This window comes from Emys orbicularis (genome assembly GCF_028017835.1).
Source record: "Emys orbicularis isolate rEmyOrb1 chromosome 19 unlocalized genomic scaffold, rEmyOrb1.hap1 SUPER_19_unloc_1, whole genome shotgun sequence".
NCBI classification, from domain to species: Eukaryota; Metazoa; Chordata; order Testudines; family Emydidae; genus Emys; species Emys orbicularis.
In genome coordinates this window covers 46,487-64,247 of record NW_027045148.1, presented here as the reverse complement: position 1 = coordinate 64,247, position 17,761 = coordinate 46,487, and the positions used below count along the sequence as shown (strand labels likewise).

General features: G+C 53.4%; 1 protein-coding gene across 1 annotated transcript; it reads right to left on the bottom strand.

Moving 5' to 3' along the window:
• Positions 1–4,581: 4,581 nt before the first annotated feature.
• Positions 4,582–17,579, bottom strand: LOC135894923 (C-type lectin domain family 4 member G-like). The gene is made up of 9 exons (XM_065422977.1): positions 17,489–17,579; positions 15,307–15,432; positions 13,632–13,694; positions 9,654–9,716; positions 9,402–9,464; positions 8,305–8,394; positions 7,336–7,487; positions 5,766–5,872; positions 4,582–4,888 (listed from the first exon to the last, which is right to left on the bottom strand). The coding sequence occupies exons 1-9, from the start codon at positions 17,577–17,579 to the stop codon at positions 4,750–4,752; spliced, it is 894 nt and encodes a 297-aa protein (XP_065279049.1). The 3' UTR covers positions 4,582–4,749.
• Positions 17,580–17,761: the final 182 nt, after the last annotated feature.

Genomic DNA, 17,761 nt, shown 5'->3' with positions numbered 1-17,761 from the left:
TGACGCATTTCAATATACAGCGTGGACCTCTGCCACTTGAGCTAACGGAGGAACTGGTAGCAGTGGTGGACTATTATCCTCTCTCTGCACCAGCCTCTAGAGAGGGATGAGACACACGCTTTGCCAGTGGGTTCACAGCTATTTGCCTGACAGCAGAGGAATGCTGAGACTCAGGGCTTGTCTACGTAGGGGGTTTAGTGAATTAGTGTGGATTGAAAATGCCTGAGTACACACGACGCAAACCCTTAAAGCAGCTAACTTGGGAATCCTGGGCTCTGTGCCAGCTTGGAGAAGGGCATCTGTTCTGACTCTGCTGCCCCCTCCCCCACCCCAGCCTGACCCCTTCTGCCCCTGCCCCTAACATCTCCCTCCTCCTCACCCTCTCCCCTCTGCGCCTATGCCACTAGCTCTTATCCCTTTCCCCCACTACTCTCCCCTACTTCTCAGCCCCCCAAACAGCCAGCCCCACTGTGCTCCCTTCCCCCCCTCTCTCACCCCTATGGTTAGGCTGTTTCCTCCATCTCTGGGGGAGTATTGAGTGCACAGGAGAGACAGTCTGGTGCCCAGCACCACAGCATCCCCCAGCAGCCAGGAGGAGCCATTATAGGAAAAGCTCTGCTCAGCCCCGTAGCCTGTTTCGGGTTATTTCTGGGCCCGTTTCGCTGTGATGCCCTGCCCTGCTCTCTGCACATCTGCAGAGGTAAAGTATTGCAGCTAACTCCATATCTTCACCCCACTGCTTCTCTCCCTCGCTTTGAGCCAAACAAAGTCAATGCTGCAGTGCTGGTGGCTTTCGGGAACTGTGCAAGGTAAGCGCCGCCCGGCTGGAGCCCGCACCCCCTCCCTTCCCAGAGGCCGCAGCCCAAACCTCCTCCCACACCACAACACCTGCCCCAGCCCAGAGCCCGCACCCCAAACCTCCTCCCACACCACAACACCTGCCCCAGCCCAGAGCCCGCAACCCAAACCTCCTCCCACACCACAACACCTGCTCCAGCCCAGAGCCCGCAACCCAAACCTCCTCCCACACCACAACACCTGCCCCAGCCCAGAGCCCGCACCCCAAACCTCCTCCCACACCACAACACCTGCCCCAGCCCAGAGCCCGCACCCCGCACCCTAACTTCCTCCCAGACCCCGCACTCCTCACCCCCTCTCACACCCATACTCCCGCCCAGAGTCCGCACCCCTTCCCGCACCCAAATTCCCTCCCAGAACTTACACCCCGCATCCCCTCCCGCACTCCAAGCCCCCCGTCCCATCCCTGAGCCCGCACCCCACAACCAAACTCCCACCCAGAGCCCACACCTCCTCCCGCACCCAAACTCTGTCTCTGAGCCCGCACCCAAACTCCCCCACCAGAGCCCGCACCCTGCACCCACTCCCACTCCCTCCCAGAGCCCGCTCTCCCTCCTGCACCGCAACCCCCACCCCAGCCTGTTGAAAGTGAGTGAGTATAGGCCAGAGTGAGTGACGGAGGGAGGGGGGATGGAGTGAGAGGGGGGCAGGAAGGGGTGGAGTGGGGGCGGGGCCTGGAGCTGACCAGGAGGGTTTGGGAGTCCCTGAAAAATTTTAAATCAAAATGGGGGTCCTTGGGTTGCTAAAGTTTGAGAACCGGTGTCTAGATAATACTTAGTCCTGTCATGAGCGCAGGGGACTGGGCTAGACCTCTCAAGGTCCCTTCCAGTCCTATGATTCTATGAACTGAACTCCCCTGATGACGTTTTCTAGGGACAACTCTCGCCCCAGCTAGGCTCCTGCTGCTACTTCCCCACCACTCTCCTCTCTGTGCCCAGAGTGCCCTCAAAGTGCGGCTGTGAGCAGCAGAGGCTGCTCCCCAACCCGTAGCATTTACCACAGGGCCCTAATGGGTTTGACCAACGTCAAAGCCTTGAGACCCCTTTGCTGGTGGCATCCAGCATTCCCTGCATTAGAGGCATGGCGACACCCAGTCTCCCTTCCCCGGCCCCTCCCCACGGGAGACAGAAACAAAATGGGTCAGCACCCCTCCCTGGGCAGCTGAATTGATCTCAGCCCAGGGACTCAGATTCCTCTCCTCATGGGCACATTGTGCTGGAGATCACCCCTGAACCCATCCCCCGCCCACACATTTGCCCTTCCCCCCAATCCTATCCATGTGACCCCAGGGACCTCTTGGTGCCAACTGGCAGAGGGGACAACGTGGGTGCACAGGGGTAACATGGATCCCCTGGGTCACAAATAAGAATAATAATTCACCAAAGGTGACATGAAAGGTCTCTACTGAAAGCCAGTAGCTCACTGGTCATCACAATCACTGTGAAATGTATGTACGGATAATAGTTAAGAAGTTAAGAATAGATGCTGAAAAATATGTGGTCTGAATTGGGGGCTGGTCACCAGAAGGTGATTGTGACGGAGCGCCTGCCCCGCACTGACCCTGAGAGGGTTAAAACCCGCCTAGGGAGGCTGAGGGGCAGGCAGCCAAAGGAGGGGCTGCAGGGGAAACAGCCAATTAGGGCACCAGCTGAAGCAGCGGCCCAGCATGAGTGAGTCTGCTGCAGGGAGCCCCAGGGAGAAGACTGGCTTCCTAGAGGGCTACAGAGAGACCAGCACCGGAGGAAGGGCAGGTGCTAACAGGGACTGGGGCAGCTAGGGAGAGCTCCTGGTGGGCTGCCAGGACTTACAGGCTTGAGGCCCTGGGAAGAGGGCAAAGGAGCTGGAGCCAGAACCAGAGGCAGGATCAGAAGGAACTGAGGCTTTGGGGAAGTGGCCCAGGGAATAGAGACAGTGAGCTGGAAGGAAGAGGCAGCAGGAAGCTGCTGTTTGCAGGGTCCCGGGACCCAGAGTAGTGGGCGGGCCTGTCTCCCCCCGACCAGCAGGAGGCACAATGTGGTGTATGATGCCGTGACAGTGATAAACAGGTTCCTTTCAAGCAGGAGGTGAGAGACGCTTCTCTTGCTGTCTGAGCCGGTGTGTGCTTATGAAAGGAGGGTCCCAGCTGTTAAGTGCTGGGAGAAAGACTTTTGGGTGAGCTAAGCTTTGTTAGACTGGGAAGTGTCTTGTTAGTTAAGTTTAGGCTCTATGCCTCGGGGGGTCAAAACTGAGTATCAAATTCAGACCAAACTGCTGAGAAATAGGGCAGATACACCCCAAAACTGGTGGTTATTCTTCCATAAGATATACCGAATCAGCAACAAAAGTAAACTTCTGTCTCACCACACTGGCTAACAAGAAGTCAGAACTGCAGCCTCCTTAGATATTCCAGTCCTGGATTCAACACTCAGACACTAGACTTAATGATGAGTGATTATTTAAAACCAATTTAATCAAACAAAGGGTTCTTCTGATCCCAAAGGACCAGCCACATACCCGGGTCAAAATATAACTCAGATCTTACCCAATAATCACACAGGGTGTCAATCCTTTAGTATCTAATATCTAAAGGTTTATTTATAGAAAGAAAGAGGTGAGTTAAAATTGGTTAAAGGAATCAAATACATATAATAATTGCAAAGTTCTTGGTTCAGGCTTGAAGCAGGGATGAACTAAACTGCTGGCTTGTTAAATCTCTGGTTGCTTCCAAATGATTTGGAAGGTCCTCAGTCCTTTGGTTAGAATACTCCCATAGTCCAGAGATTACAGCAGGAATGAGTCAAAATGGAGCTGTTTCTTGGGCCTGTTATAGCTTCTGCCATGTGGAGGGAAACACATTGTTCTAAGCAAAGCCCTCAGCACAGTTTGTGGAACAGTACAGGCACAAGATGGAGTTTAGTATCACATGACCTAGTCACATGCCCACACATGCTTCAATGAGTCATAACAGAGGCCATTACCCATATTCTAGCTAGAAAGTCCACAGGAAAGCCCATCAGCTAGGGATAAGCCTTTTCTATGGTCCAGTGTGAGTTAGGTGTTCTTTGATGGGCCATTCAACTTGAATAATCCCTTCACAATGTGCTGGCCAGACTAAAGTAAGCTGTCTTGTGGGTGTGAGTGAGGAGTGAGGGGCTGGGGAGGGGAAATCAGGGCACAGCAGAGTGAGGGAGGTTGGTCCCTGGAGTGAGGGGCTGGGGAAATCAGGGCGGGAGACAGACAGGTTTACCACCACCTCCAGCCCCCCGCCCCTCCCCCCCCCACCCGGACAGCGCTGGTACCTACTTTGGAGACTGGTCCAGGAGCCAATCAGTTCTGTCTGTCAGGCTGGGGGGGGGGGGGAGCGGGAAGAGCAGCAGCATAAATTGCCACGTTGTGAAAGAGTCTATTTTGTCTAGTAGTTAGAGCAGGGGCTGGAATTCAGGACACTTAGGATCTATTCCCAGCTCTGGGAGTTGAATGGGGTCTAGGGATTAGAGTCAGGACTCAGGAGGGTTGGAAGTCAGGATGCCTGGGTTCTATCCCTGGCTCTTGGAGGGGAGGATGGTTTAGTGGTTAGAGTAGGAGTGGTCAGGACTCCTGTTTCCAGCCATGTGAAATACTGTGGTGTAATAAGAGCAGGGGACTGGGAGTCAGGATGCCTGGGTACTAATTTAGTCTCTTCCACTGATTCACTGCTGTGACCTGGGTAAGTCTTTGTGCTTCAGTTTCCCCATCTGTAAAGTTGGGGTGATAATACCTTGCTCCCAAGAGTGGAAGGGGTGAGGTCTGTGAGGTTTAATGCATTGAAGTTTGTAAAGAGCTGGCAGACCTTGCATGGAAGGGGCCAGAGGGCAGTGGGGTGGCTCTGTGGTTAAGATGAGCTGGCTGTGTTGTGTTCCTCCTGGCCACAGTTTAACAAGTCCACTTCTTTTCACAGATCCAGCCAACCTCATTCATCACACACGTAGCGTCGTTCCACTTCCCGTCTTTGAACATCATCACGCAGTCCTCGCCACTGCCAAAATTGTTGGGCTCCCCTTGATTCCAGTTGCTGGGGATCAAAGAAAGTAGCAAACTCAGCCAGGCATTCGAGGGAAGCCCTGGTGAAATGCACTCCCTGAAATCCCACTTAAGCCCTCAGAGAGGGTGATCCTGCCTCAACCTCTGAAAGGTGGTTTGAAGCTGACTGGTGCAGAGCAAGTGTAATGATATAGGGCCTGACTGACCTCTGTTACGCCAGTTTTAAACTGGTCTAGCTATTAACTTCAATGGAATTTACACTGGTGTAACCCTGGGGTGATACAGTGGTGGATCAGGGCCGTACTGTTACAGTGAGAGTTACCCACAGTCTTACAAGTGCTTTTCCTGAGTGGGTGAGCACTGATCAGGCTTGGAGGACACCCTATGTGGTTAGTGATGTGATGCACATTCTCTTTGGTCAGTTCTCGCTTCCAGCCTGACTCTCTATGTCGAGTTAATTCTCGGGGTAGAGTCACTTCCTGGGAACACTGGGGTATTTGGGCTGAGATTTCTGCTAGAGGGGACTGACCTGGGTGCTGTTGGTGACACCTCTGTCCCAGGACTAGTGTAAATAAACAAGTTACACTAAGAAGGAGCCAGATTCCACCGATTTCTTCTCAAAGGGGAAACTTCCCCGTAAGACCCTGAAAACTGCTACTGCTCGGCTGAAGGTGACAATTTAAAGCTGAGCATCATCCACCACTTTATTCTCTACCCCACTAGCTCTGGTTCCCTGTGGGGAAACCCTGGACAGTTTAAAGAGCAGAACAGATGGAAGATGAATCAAGAAAGGGCAGCTCCACCCACTCAGCCAATGACTCGATGTGTTTGAAATGTACTGATTGGCCAGTTGCACCGGAGCCAACTCCCTCCCCCCCCAATGTACCAGTGAGCGGGATTGGGCTGACCTGTATGACACGGAACTGTCGTCGACCCATATAAATGTCCCTTCATTGCTAACGTCGTGCAGGCCGATCCAGTACTGCTTGCCGTTAGCGTTCTTTGTCAAAAACTCCTGAAAAAAGAAAATAATTGATTGTAATAAAATATTGCCCAAATCTAAGGCACCACCCCAACCCCACTTCCCACAGCCCGTACTCCTCTCTGGCTCTCTGTTGTTCTCCTTTTGCCGAGATGTGGCCCACTGGGTTATTATTAGAATTATAGTAACACCTAGGCAGCGACTGAGATCGAGGCCCCATTGTGCTACATAGACACCTAGTGAAAGACACTCCCTGCCCCAAAGAGCTTACAATCCAAACAGACAAAACCAAGGGTGGGAGGGGAAACTAAGGGACGGTGATTTGCCCCAGGTCACACAGAAGGTCAGTGGCAGAGCAGCGAGTAGGACCCAGCTATCCTGGCTCCCTGGCTTGTTCCTGCACCACTAGACCAGGCTGGCTCCCCTCCCAAAGGCCCTGCTGAGGGAGATGTGGCTCTGGATGGATGTGGAAGCACTTTGTGGACATGGAGGCTAGTCAGGAAACATCAGGGGTCTCCCAAGTGACTGTGATCTCATGGATCCCAGTCCTCCACCAGATGTTGTGTCTCCAAACCCTTTCCCCATCACTCCTTACAATCAAGGGTCTCGCTCCAACTCCCGCAAAGTTTCCCTTCCCACGGAGCTTCCCTGGAGCTGTCAGGCTGACTTGCCTGAGGGTCCCCAGCAGCCTGACTAGCGCTTGGGATGAATTGTGCATTAACTCTTGGGAGTTGGGGGAGTGCCCCAAGTCTGTATTCTGGTAAGTGGTTTGCTCCTCGATCCTGTGCCAATAGATGGTGCTCAAGTATATGTAGCATAGTCCCTGGGTTTTGTAGGACCAATACAATTTCTTGTGCACTGCAAATGGCTACGTAATCCATCCCCTGTTATCCACTCCCAGCTTCTGGCAGTCGGAGGTTTAGGGACACCCAGAGCATGGGGCTGGGTCCCTGACCATCTTGGATAATAGCCATTGATGGAACTGTTCTCCGTGAACTTATCTAGTTATTTTTTGACCCCAGTTATACTTTTGGCCTTCACAACATCCCCTTGCAATGAGTTCTGCAGACTGACTGTGTGCTATGTGAAGAAATACCTCCTTAGGCTTGATTTAAACCTGCTGCCTGTTAATTTCATCGGGTGACCCCTGGGTCTTGTGTTATGTGAAGGGTAAATAACACTGTCTCCACACCAGTCATGATTTTATAGCCTCTATCCTATCCTCTCTTAGCTGTCTCTTTTCCAAGCTGAACAGTCCCAGTCTTTTTAATCTCTCCTCATCTGGAAGCTGTTCCAGCCCCTTGATCATTTTTGTTGCCCTTCTTGTGCACATCTTTACACCAGTGCATAATGTGTTTCCTAGGCACTGAGCAGAAAAACGTCAGCTCCTATCCTGTCCCCAGCATCTCTCTCATCCCAAGAGCCTCCCATTTGCTGGGAGACCATCTCCACGCCCTTTCTGGGCTGTGTGGCTGGACTCAGTGAGCCTGACTTACCTGCTTTTGTGGGTTATCAATAATAATCAGCATGGCACCTTGGTCTTTGCAGGCCTGCTTGGCATAGGACCAGTGTTTTTGCTCTGTGGAGAAGTAGTAGCAGTTCCCTGCATTCAGCAGCCAGCCGGCTGGACAAATGCTGCAGGCAGAGTCTGCAATGCAAAACAGCAGAGGTCACTCTCGGCGCTGGACTGCAAAGGACAATAATAGCATCTGCCTAGTGCCCTTTAGCCAGTGACCTCAACGCACTTAGCCAAGGTGGGGAGGCGTCACCCTCAATTTGCAGAGGGGGAAACTGAGGCAGAGAGAGGTGCTCAAGATCATTCCCAAGCTGGGAAGAGAACTCAGGAGTCCTGATTTCCGGCCTCACCTGCTCTAACCACTAGCCCAGTGGTTTTCAACCTTTTTTCGTTTACGGCCCCTTAAAACATTTCTAATGGCAGTGCAGACCCCTTTGGAAATCTTCAACATAGTCTGCGGACCCCCAGGGGTCCGCGTACCACAGGTTGAAAACCACTGCACTAGACAACATTGGCCTCATAGGAGCTGAGAATAGAAGCCAGCCCTCTGCTCTAACCACTAGACTTCATATACCTCCCAGAGATGGGACTAGAATCCAGGTGTCCCACATTCCAGTCCCCTGCTCTAACTATTAGACAAAACTGACTCCTTGACAACCTAGCAGTTTATTCAGGGGAAATCCCAGCGAGCCCCCTGAACTATATTAATCCATTATTACTGCTTGTGGGGAAAAGGAGCAGGAATCCTAAGTGCACGAGGTGCCATGGCCCAGGCCCCCATTTGCTGGGTGCTGTACGTTATTTATTACTTGCATTCTGGCAGTGCTTAGACGCCCCAGTCATAGACAGGCCCCGTTGTGCCAGGCATGGTACAAACACAGAACAGAAAGCCGGTCCCTGCCGTGAAGGGCTGGCAATCTAAGCAGGTCGAGGCCGGCGCGTATCTCACCGTTCCCTTTCTGGACAGCATCCAGAATCTTGTAGGCCTCAGCCCTGATGTCATCTCTGTCACTTTTCGCTTTGGCCAGATCCTCCGACACTGCAAATACAGCACACGGTCACATGTAGGAATAGGGCTGTATCCCTTTAAACAGTCTGTGAGCCTCGAGTGACGCTCACCGTGTTCTGTACTTTAGAAGCAGCCAGAGCAGCGGGTGTGTGCAGCTAGGCCTGGCATATCTGTGTACAGATCGTAAACAGCGGGATTTGGGGCCTGGCTGTGACACTGAAATGGGGCCCCTATCCCAGCAGCAGGAGGCACTGAGCTTGTTACTCGGTCGGTCGGATACATCATTAGGGACTGGAGACCTGGCCGGAATCGCCAGCTGAACCTGAACCTTTCACAAGGGTCAAAATCATTCCTCTAAAACCAGGTCCCCTCCCCCGAACCTCAGCAGGAGCCCTGCCCCCCCCCCCCCCCAATTCCCTACCTCTGGTTCCCCAGTTTATTAGACCTGGGCCTTCTTCTGCCCAGCCCTTTAATCCACCTGCCTCCCCTCGGCCCCTAATGAGTCACCATCAACATCTCCCTCCCCCGACCCCCCCCCCCGCTTCAAAAGCACATATCCCCTCTCCTATTTGTCCCAAGTGAATCTAGGGAGCAAGAAACAGCCAGATCCCCCCTCTGTAGCAGCCCAGCCCGTGCGAGTCCCTAAAGGCCAGAGGTTCCTGCAGTGACTGGGAACGCACTTGGGGTGAGAATCCCTGGAACTGAAGGTGAACTGGCTTCCCCAATTCGCCCCAGTTAGAGTCACACACAGTGAATCTGGTGCAGGAGGAGCCCTGGGTGCAGAGGCTCTGTGGGCACTGGTTGTGTCCCTGCCCCTCCGGTGGGTCACCCAGAGTAGGGCATGGCCCCGGTTTCCAGCCTCAGTGGCTTGGTCCCAAATGCTGCTTGCTCAGGCTGGCCTGGGGAATAGGGGGGGATGGATCCCAAATCGCCATGGAACCTGGCGCTGGGATTCTCCACCCCCCCCCCCCTCTTTCTGCCGTTCTCCACCCCCTCCTCTGCCTGAGCCCTGCTCCCTCCCCTCCATGGGTACTCACCTTCCATTTTCAGTGCGGCCTGGTCTGACTGCAGCCTCTTCAGATCCGTGGCCAGCTCCACCTCTGAGAGATAAACAGGGCTGATCACATTCCTGGGAGGGTGCGTCATGGGGACCCAGGGCTCAGTGGGAACAAGGAGGTGGCCAGGGAATGGGGGCTGTTGTTGGGAGGAGGAGGAGTAACATGACTGGGGTGCAGGGGGCTCGTAGAGATGACGCTGAGCTGTGGGTCTGTGAGGGCTCCTGTACGTACCGGTGCTGTGCATGGTGGACTGGTTGAAATGAAGCATCTTCAGTTGCTTCCCTGTCTTGGAGCCTGGAAGAGACAGAGGCCGGTGAGCTGTGAACTGCCCCTCACCTCATCTCGTGGGGCAAGGCCGTGTTCCCTAGCAGAGTGGGTCTGTCAGGTACTGGGGTCTCCCGGGGCTGCTTTCTTTCCTGGGAAGAGGCGGCGCTGGTGGATTTGCTTTCGTCCCCGGCCATGATAGTCCATGACTCAGGCTCCGAGATGGAGAGCGACTTGCCCCAGGCCAGGTAGTGAAGCAAGATTAGAACTCGGAGCTCCCTGTCTCGTGCTCATTCCCTCAGACCCCACCTCCAGCTGCCAGCCCTGCCTGGGGAGAGCTTGTTAGTGAGTTTAGTTAGGGCCCATCCAGACTAGGGAAATTTGTACTAGTGTCGCGGTGGACTGGTGCAAATCCCTAGTGCAGACACACAGGGGTGGTGAGTTGTATGGGCCTGTGGTGCCCGGGCTCCAGCAAATTTAGGGCCCGGGGGGCCCGGCTCCACCAATGTTCTGGGTCCAGTCTCTGCCCTGGCCCCACCTGCTGCCCCCATGCGCCTCCCCCGGAGCATCACCTGGCCCCGCCGGCCGCCCCCGCGCACCTCCCCCGAGCATCCCTGCCTGCCCTGGGCAGCAGGCGGCTGCCCCCTGCAGCTCCACGTTGAGCTCCCTTGCCAGCTGCTGCTGTGTCCGGCTACAAGGGAGCAGCGCTGGGGGCAGGCTGAGGCGGCTGCTGCGCCTGCGGCAGGAGGAGGGGAGGAGGCGCATCGCCACCCTACCCCCGGCAGGTGACTCCGAGTCAACTCCAAGGGGGGTCGGTGCTTATCCTGGCTAGACCTCCTGAGCAGCAGCCTGGGGGGCCTTGGGTGAGTGTCGTGCCGGGGGGGGGGGCAGGGTAGGGAGATTCCCCCTCCCCCGGAGCTTGCTGCTGCTGGCAGGGAGGGGGCTGGGGGGAGTCTTCCTCTCTGGCCCCTACCCCAGCCCTGGGCAGCCTGCCTGCTGCACCCCAAACTCCACATACCTGGCCCAGCCCCATGCCCCACATCCCCTCCCACACCCCAACCCTGCAATTCAACCCAGAGCCCGCACCCAGCACCCAACCCCCCCCAGAGACCGAACTCAGCACCCAAACCCCGTCCTGCACCCAGCACCCCAAGCCTCCTCCCACACCTCCTTCTGCACTCCAACCCCCTATCCCAGCCCAGAGCCCGCACCCAGCACCCCAAACCCCCTCCCGCACCCCGTCCTGCATCCCAACCCTCTATCCCAGCCCAGAGCCCGCACCCAGCACCCAAACTCTCTCCCAGAGCCCGCACCTCTCTGTGATGCTCTGTACCTCGGGAGAAACACCCAGGACCCCTATGTTCATCCTTGTAAAATGATTGTGTGGTATCCAGTGCAAAGTTTGTCATGTCAGGTGTCTTCAGAAGGCTCATGATGCACTGAGCATGGTTGTTACAGTGATGTTATAGGTTATAATTTCATGTATGTAGTTATGAGGCTGAAAATGTATCCTCATGGCTTAAAGCAAGCCCAGAAAAAGCTCTCCATAGCAGAGGGGCAGTTCACACCTCATCAGGGCAGGTATGGGACAAACCCAGCCCAGCCTCATAGGAACAAAAGACGCTGGCCTAGGCAGCATCAAAAGAATCTGTTAGACTCTCGAGGGAGTCACCCCCCTTCCTTTGGTCAGTTTGGCACTGCGATGCGGTAATGCTCACCTGACTCTGAAGGGGGGCGGCAAAGCCAAGAAGGAAGAAAGGACATGATAAAAGGGAGAGACATTTTCCATGCTCTCTCTCTCGTCCACCTCCATCTACAGACACCACCACCAAGTGACTGAAGCACTGATCAAAGGGGAGAGCCTGGCTGAAGAGCAACCAACCAGCCTGTGGTGAGAAGCATCTAAGTTTGTAAGGGCATTGAAAGTGTTAAGATCAGCTTAGAATGTGTTTTGCTTTTATTTCAATGGACCAAATCTGACTTGTTATGCTTTGACTTAAAATCACTTAGAATCTATCTTTATAGTTAATGAATCTGTTTGTTTATTCTACCTGAAGCAGTGTGTTTGGTTTGAAGCATGACAGAGACTCCCCTTGGGATAACAAGCTTGGTACATAACAATTTCTTTGTTAAATTAACAAACTCATATAAGCTTGCAGCGTCCAGTGGGCATAACTGGACACTGCAAGACAGAGGTTTCTAGGGTTGTGTCTGGGACTGGAGATATTGGTTAGTGTCATTCGCTTGCAAGTAGCTGGGAGCAGCTTATATGCCAGAGGCTGTGCATGAACAGCCCAGGAGTGGGGGTTCTCACAGTAGAGCAGGGTAAGGCTGGCTCCCAGAGTCAAGGATTGGAGTGACCTAGCAGATCACCGGTCCGGATAACACCAGAGGGGAATGTCACACCCTCCCGCACCCAAACTCTCTCCCAGAGCCTGCACCCCAAACTCCCTCCTGCACCCAAAGTCCCTCCAAGAGCCCACACCCCACACCCCCTCCTGCACCCCAACCCCCTGCCCTTCACCCAGCACCCAAACTCCATCCTAGAGCCTGCATCCCTCCCACACCCAAACTTCCTCCCAGAATCTGCACCCCAAACCCGCTCCCACACCCAAACGCCCTCCCAGAGCCTTAGGCAGGTGTGTGTGTGTGTGTGTGTGGGAGGGGGGGACTTGGACCTGTTCTGGGCACCACCAGAAATTATACAAACCTGGCACCCCTGCAGACACATGGCACAAGGCTTGCACAGGTTACCAGGGTTAGACCCACTGGTGTGAGTCTTACTTTGCACCATCCCAACATGTGTCTACATTAGTGGTTTGCATCAGCATTTACCTATCAGGACAAGGTCTGTAGAGAAGGGGCAGGTTCTCCATCACCTGGAATCATTAAAAGATTATCTGTCTCTTCCTAAAAGTTCCACTCCAGCTCGACTACCAGATATGGGATGGATATAGGAATCGCTGGGTGGGATTCTCTGGCCTCTGCTATGCAGGAGGTCAGACTAGATGCCCGTAACAGTCCCTTCTGGCCGTAACATCTATGAGAAACGACAGTGCAAACTTCCCTAATGCAGACAGGAACCTAGCTAGTTAGATAGAGCCTGATCCAAACACCACTGAAGACAATGGAAGCCTTTCTATTGGTTCAATGGGTTTCAGATCAAACCATTAGTTAGTTAATAGGAGCACAACAGAAAAGAAGAGGGGTTTGGTATTTCTTCTTTCCCTGTGTCCCTCTGCCTGTCTGTCTGTCTCCACCTATCGTCCCATGTCTTACACTTTGGCTGGAAGCTCTTTGGGGCAGGAATTGGCTTTGTGTTCTGTGTTTGTACAGCACTTCACACAGTGGAGTCCTGGTTCATAACTGGGGCTCCTGGCTGCTGCCATAATACACCTAACAGGTGAGTCTGGGATCCACAGACAATCACAGCCCTTGTTAGAGCCAATGAGTGCCAAATATCCACTTTTAGACACAACAGGAGGAGCAATCAAGCTCATTTATGTAGTGAAACAGCTGCAGACAATGGAAGTGACCACCCAAGGCACCAGGATGCATAGCAGGAAAGAGCCGTGTGGGCTGAGAGGGGCCCTGGTTGCAGTCCCAGGTGCTCAGAGCAGCCTGTGTGTGAGGGAGGCTGAAAGAGCTGTGAGCGGGACCCTGGCAGGAAGCAGAGATGGAGTTTCTTGGGCACAGAGCCCGCTGAAGGGGCAGACAGGGGATTTCCAAGAAAGGGAACAGCCTGCGGCTGTTTGTTCCTGCTGTGTTCAAGGGAACAAGATATTGTAACTACCAAGATCACAGTGAGAACAGACCTGCCTGGGAGCAGCGATTGCTCCCTCTAACAGGAACAAACCCGACAGCACCTCAGATTTTGGCTTCCACCAAAGGGGCAACATCGGTAATACAAATACACGGACACTCATAAGTAAACTGAATTGTTACCGTTGCCTCTCAGCGCAGATTGATCAGTCCGCAACTGCTCCAGCTCCTTGGACATCTCCGAGTCTAGACAGAAGGACAGACACCAGCTGTTGTTTATATGGTTTGTGGCGGGGAGGGGACTGAGTTTTCAATTTGGATTCACAGCATAGAGAGAGATGCTGCATTTCTACTTTCCAACTTCCCCCTATGAAGATAATCTCTGAGGGTGGGATCCCCAAAGGGATTTCAGCATTGCAATGCTGAGCATCACGGTGCCTAGAAAATCCCAGGAACACCCACAAAGCCGAGTTACATGCCCAGGCTCATATACAATGAATGGGGAGAGCAATGCACCTGAGTGCAATTCGCAAAACCCAGCACACTAGGCGGGGAGCTGAGTAAGTAACCAATGGGAGACACTGATGAGCCAAGCCCCACCCTTTTCTCAGAGCTAGGCACGCTAGTCCAGGCTGCAGGAATGGGAAGTATCTAGCTCCGCTAGTGATCCACAAACGGGAACTCCTCTCCTGGCTTAGGCACCTGGGTAGTGTCTTGTGGGAATGAGTTAGGTGCCTGCCTCGTTCTACACAAAATGCAGGGGAGGAGGTGCTGCTGCCCACCTTATAGCCCAATGGTTAGAACACTTGCCTGGGATGTGGATGACCCACGTTCAAATCTCTCCTCCCCAGCAGAAAGGATTTGTATAGGGGCTTAGGTGGAAGATAGGCATCTAGATGCCTTGAGGGAGGCAGCAGTGCGCATGCCTAGAGGTGTCAAGTGAGCCTACAGCGCTCAGTGAGAATTTTGTGGATTGCACTAGGAGACTTAGGTGCCTCATTGGCTTCAAGGATTCCACCCGGAATGACCTCTGCCCTGGCGCAGTCTGGCCAACTCCAGAGGTTAAAAACCAATCAGAAGATTGGCTTAAAAATCATAAGATTTGTGAAAAATGATAGACTTTAGTTTTCTTTTCTTTGCCTTCTGGTTTCTTAGCCATTACGCCACTACGTTGCTTTCCCAAGCTTTTCTCTGCAACTAGAATCCGTCTCAGTATTTTTAAATGAAAGCTCAGAGTCCCACCTAATCACAAGACTCCTGGAGTTGGGGCTTTAATTCAAACATCACCTAGAGTTGGCAACGCTGAGGCTGCTATGTGTAATGACACCTAACAAGGCTCCTCAGCAGGACGTGAATCCCTGCTATCTACAGCAAAGACCTCTTGAGCTACAGGAGCTACTCTGTTAGCTGGCAGGAGTAGTTAGGCTGTTATCCTGTGTGGAACAGCTGCTAGAGGGTGTCCCAACACATATTGCACTCACTTGTACCTGTGCATACATTCAAGAATCAAACACCACAGTATCCCTGCTCACAGTGCGGGCCTTGGGAAGGGGCCCCACAGCTGTGAATTGGAGGGCAGGCGGCCTTACTTAATGAGTCTTGTCTTACAATTAGCAGCACTATGGCACAATGAAATACATTGCGGGGGACTATATCCCTTCTCCTGCAGTGTCTTGACACTGGCCATTGATAGAGATAAGGGGACCTGGCTGGGAGGGACTCATGGCCTGAAATCCTGGCCTTGCTGAAGCCAATGAGAGTTTGGCCATTGACTTAATGGAGTCAGGATTTCACCCCTGGTCTTTTCCACTGGGTCCATTCCTGTGTGATAGTCCTAAACGCACTCCGGGATACTTACACTTTCCAATCACCATGGCGAGGAGGACGGCCCATAACACAAATGACACGGCGTGCACAGCGTAAAGGGTTAATATGGACTTTTCCTCCCCATTCACGCCCCTACCACACTGCAGCAAGGAATTCCCTGGAAGGCAGAAGCAAAGACAGCAGGAATTAGAGCACCAGTCCCTGCCCTCTGACGAACCGGTGCTGCGGGGGGAGGTGTGCTCTGAGCCTTGCGGGGAAGGCACTAGGGGAATTCAGAATTCACTATTATTGTAATTCATAAACAAATACTGATGGATGTGCCGCTGGTGCCAGGAATCTCTGTGCAGATCTACGTATCTATCTATCCCCAAACACCCCCTCTATCTATCCCTATAGAATCAGAAGATTAGGGTCGGAAGAGACCCTAGGGGGTCATCTAGTCCAACCCCCTGTTCAAAGCAGGACCAGCCCCAACTAAATCATCCCAGCCAGGGCTTTGTCAAGCCAGGCCTTAAAACCCTCTAAGGAAGGAGATTCCACCAACTCCCTAGGTAACGCATTCCAGTGCTTCACCACCCTCCTAGTGAAATAGTGTTTCCTAATATCCAACTTAGATCTCCCCCACTGCAACTTGAGACCATTGCTCCTTATATCCACCTTATCTATCATTTGCCCACCTGGATTTCCATTGAACCTAAAGCCCCAGCAGTTAGAGAACCCCATTTCCTGGGAGTCCCCTCTGTTTTCCCAAGGATCCTTTGGGGAAGCCAGGCCATGAGATCCATGTGAGATGCTGTGATGATTCCCCCCACCACCCCTTTCTTCTTTGACTGCCTTCCACCATCAGGATACAGCTCCACGGCTGCAACCCCGCCTACATCTCCCCCTCACCCCGTTTGATCCGTGCTCCCCTCCTGATGGTCGCCTGTACCACCTCCCTGTGGCCAGCCCTGGCCTCCCCTCCAGCGCCCTATGCTCCCCCATACACTGTCCTCCAGGATTCCATCTTGCTGCAAACTCATGCGCCATGAAGCCTGCCATGCAGAAAGGCTGCCCCCAGCTCTGTGCTGCTCTGTCCCATCCACTGTAGCCCCCTCCAGGCAGGAACCAGCCCTTGATTCAGAGCGTTGCTTCATACACAGTACCCTTACTCACCAGCCAACCCCCCCTTCCCCCACTGCCCCAGCCCACTGTGCTGCTGTCAGCAGGGGGGCTGGGGAGGGGAAGGAAGCAGCTGTATCTCCAACCCCCACACCTCACACCAATGCCCCCCCCACACACACACATATCCCCCTTCACTTTCCAGGAATGAAAAAAAAGAGGAAGAAAAGAAGCACAAATCTGCTGTAAGCGCAGAATTGCACGAGGCATGTTCCTATGGCGCAACGCAGGGACATCTCGCCTGATCAGCAGGACTCTGGATCTGAAATGCCTCTCGTAACGCTTCCACCACTGGGCCTGGGACAGGGATCAGGGCCAAGGCTCCTGATGGTATAACCTGCAATTGTGTATGATGGGCTCCACTACCCAGCAACTCGCGCATCGTGGACACTAGTCCTGAGTGCAGTATGGGTGCAAAATCTATTTATCCATTCAATCCCATAAACACTAGCCATCCCTATACAACCCCATCCATCCATCCCCATACTCCTCCATCCGTCCGTCCATCCATCCCCATACTCCTCCATCCATCCATTCATCCATCCCCATGCACCCCCCTCCATCCATCTGTCCATCCCCATACACACACATCCAACCATATCTAGCTCACAATCTCCATACACACCAGTTCATCCACATCTATCTATCCATCCATCCATCTATCTATCCTCACACAGCACCCCTCCTCCTCCATTCACTCTCTTTCTCTTGCTCCCCCTCCTTTTAACCCACTCATTGCCATAGTATGCAAGCACCAGACATAAACATCTGACGAAATGCTGCTGAGACAAGCCTGGAATTCTCTCAGCCGGGCTCTGCCCAGCACCTCCAGCTGTGGTGTATGAAACGCCACCTTCCAGCGTACAGACCTGCCTTCGAGTCTGACTTCGCTGCTGAGCACTGTACAGCTCCAGAAGTAGGGCCCAATCCTGCAAACCTCGCTGACACCGCCCTCCTCTTGGCTTCACTGGGGTGTGGAGTCTGCAGGATCAGGGCGTGCCGATTATCAGGAAATGATTGCGCACTCTCCCACTAATGCAGTCTGGGGTTACCTGCTCTCCCAAATGTCATTTCTGTCTCCTGTTCCTTGAGCGTCTCTTGGTCGGACTCTTCGCACTTTTGGTAAATGCTGCCTGAAGGCATCGCTCTGAACCTCTTCCTACCCCAACGGCTCCAGTGGCTTTTATACCAGCTGAGGCTCTGAGCAGCTTTGCTGGAAAAGGAAACACATGTACCCAGCCACTCTTCCTCTCTTCAGAACACAGAGATCTGTGATCCTGTCACTTCTCCTCTAGCAGCTGGGAGCCTTTGTACAACCAGTATTA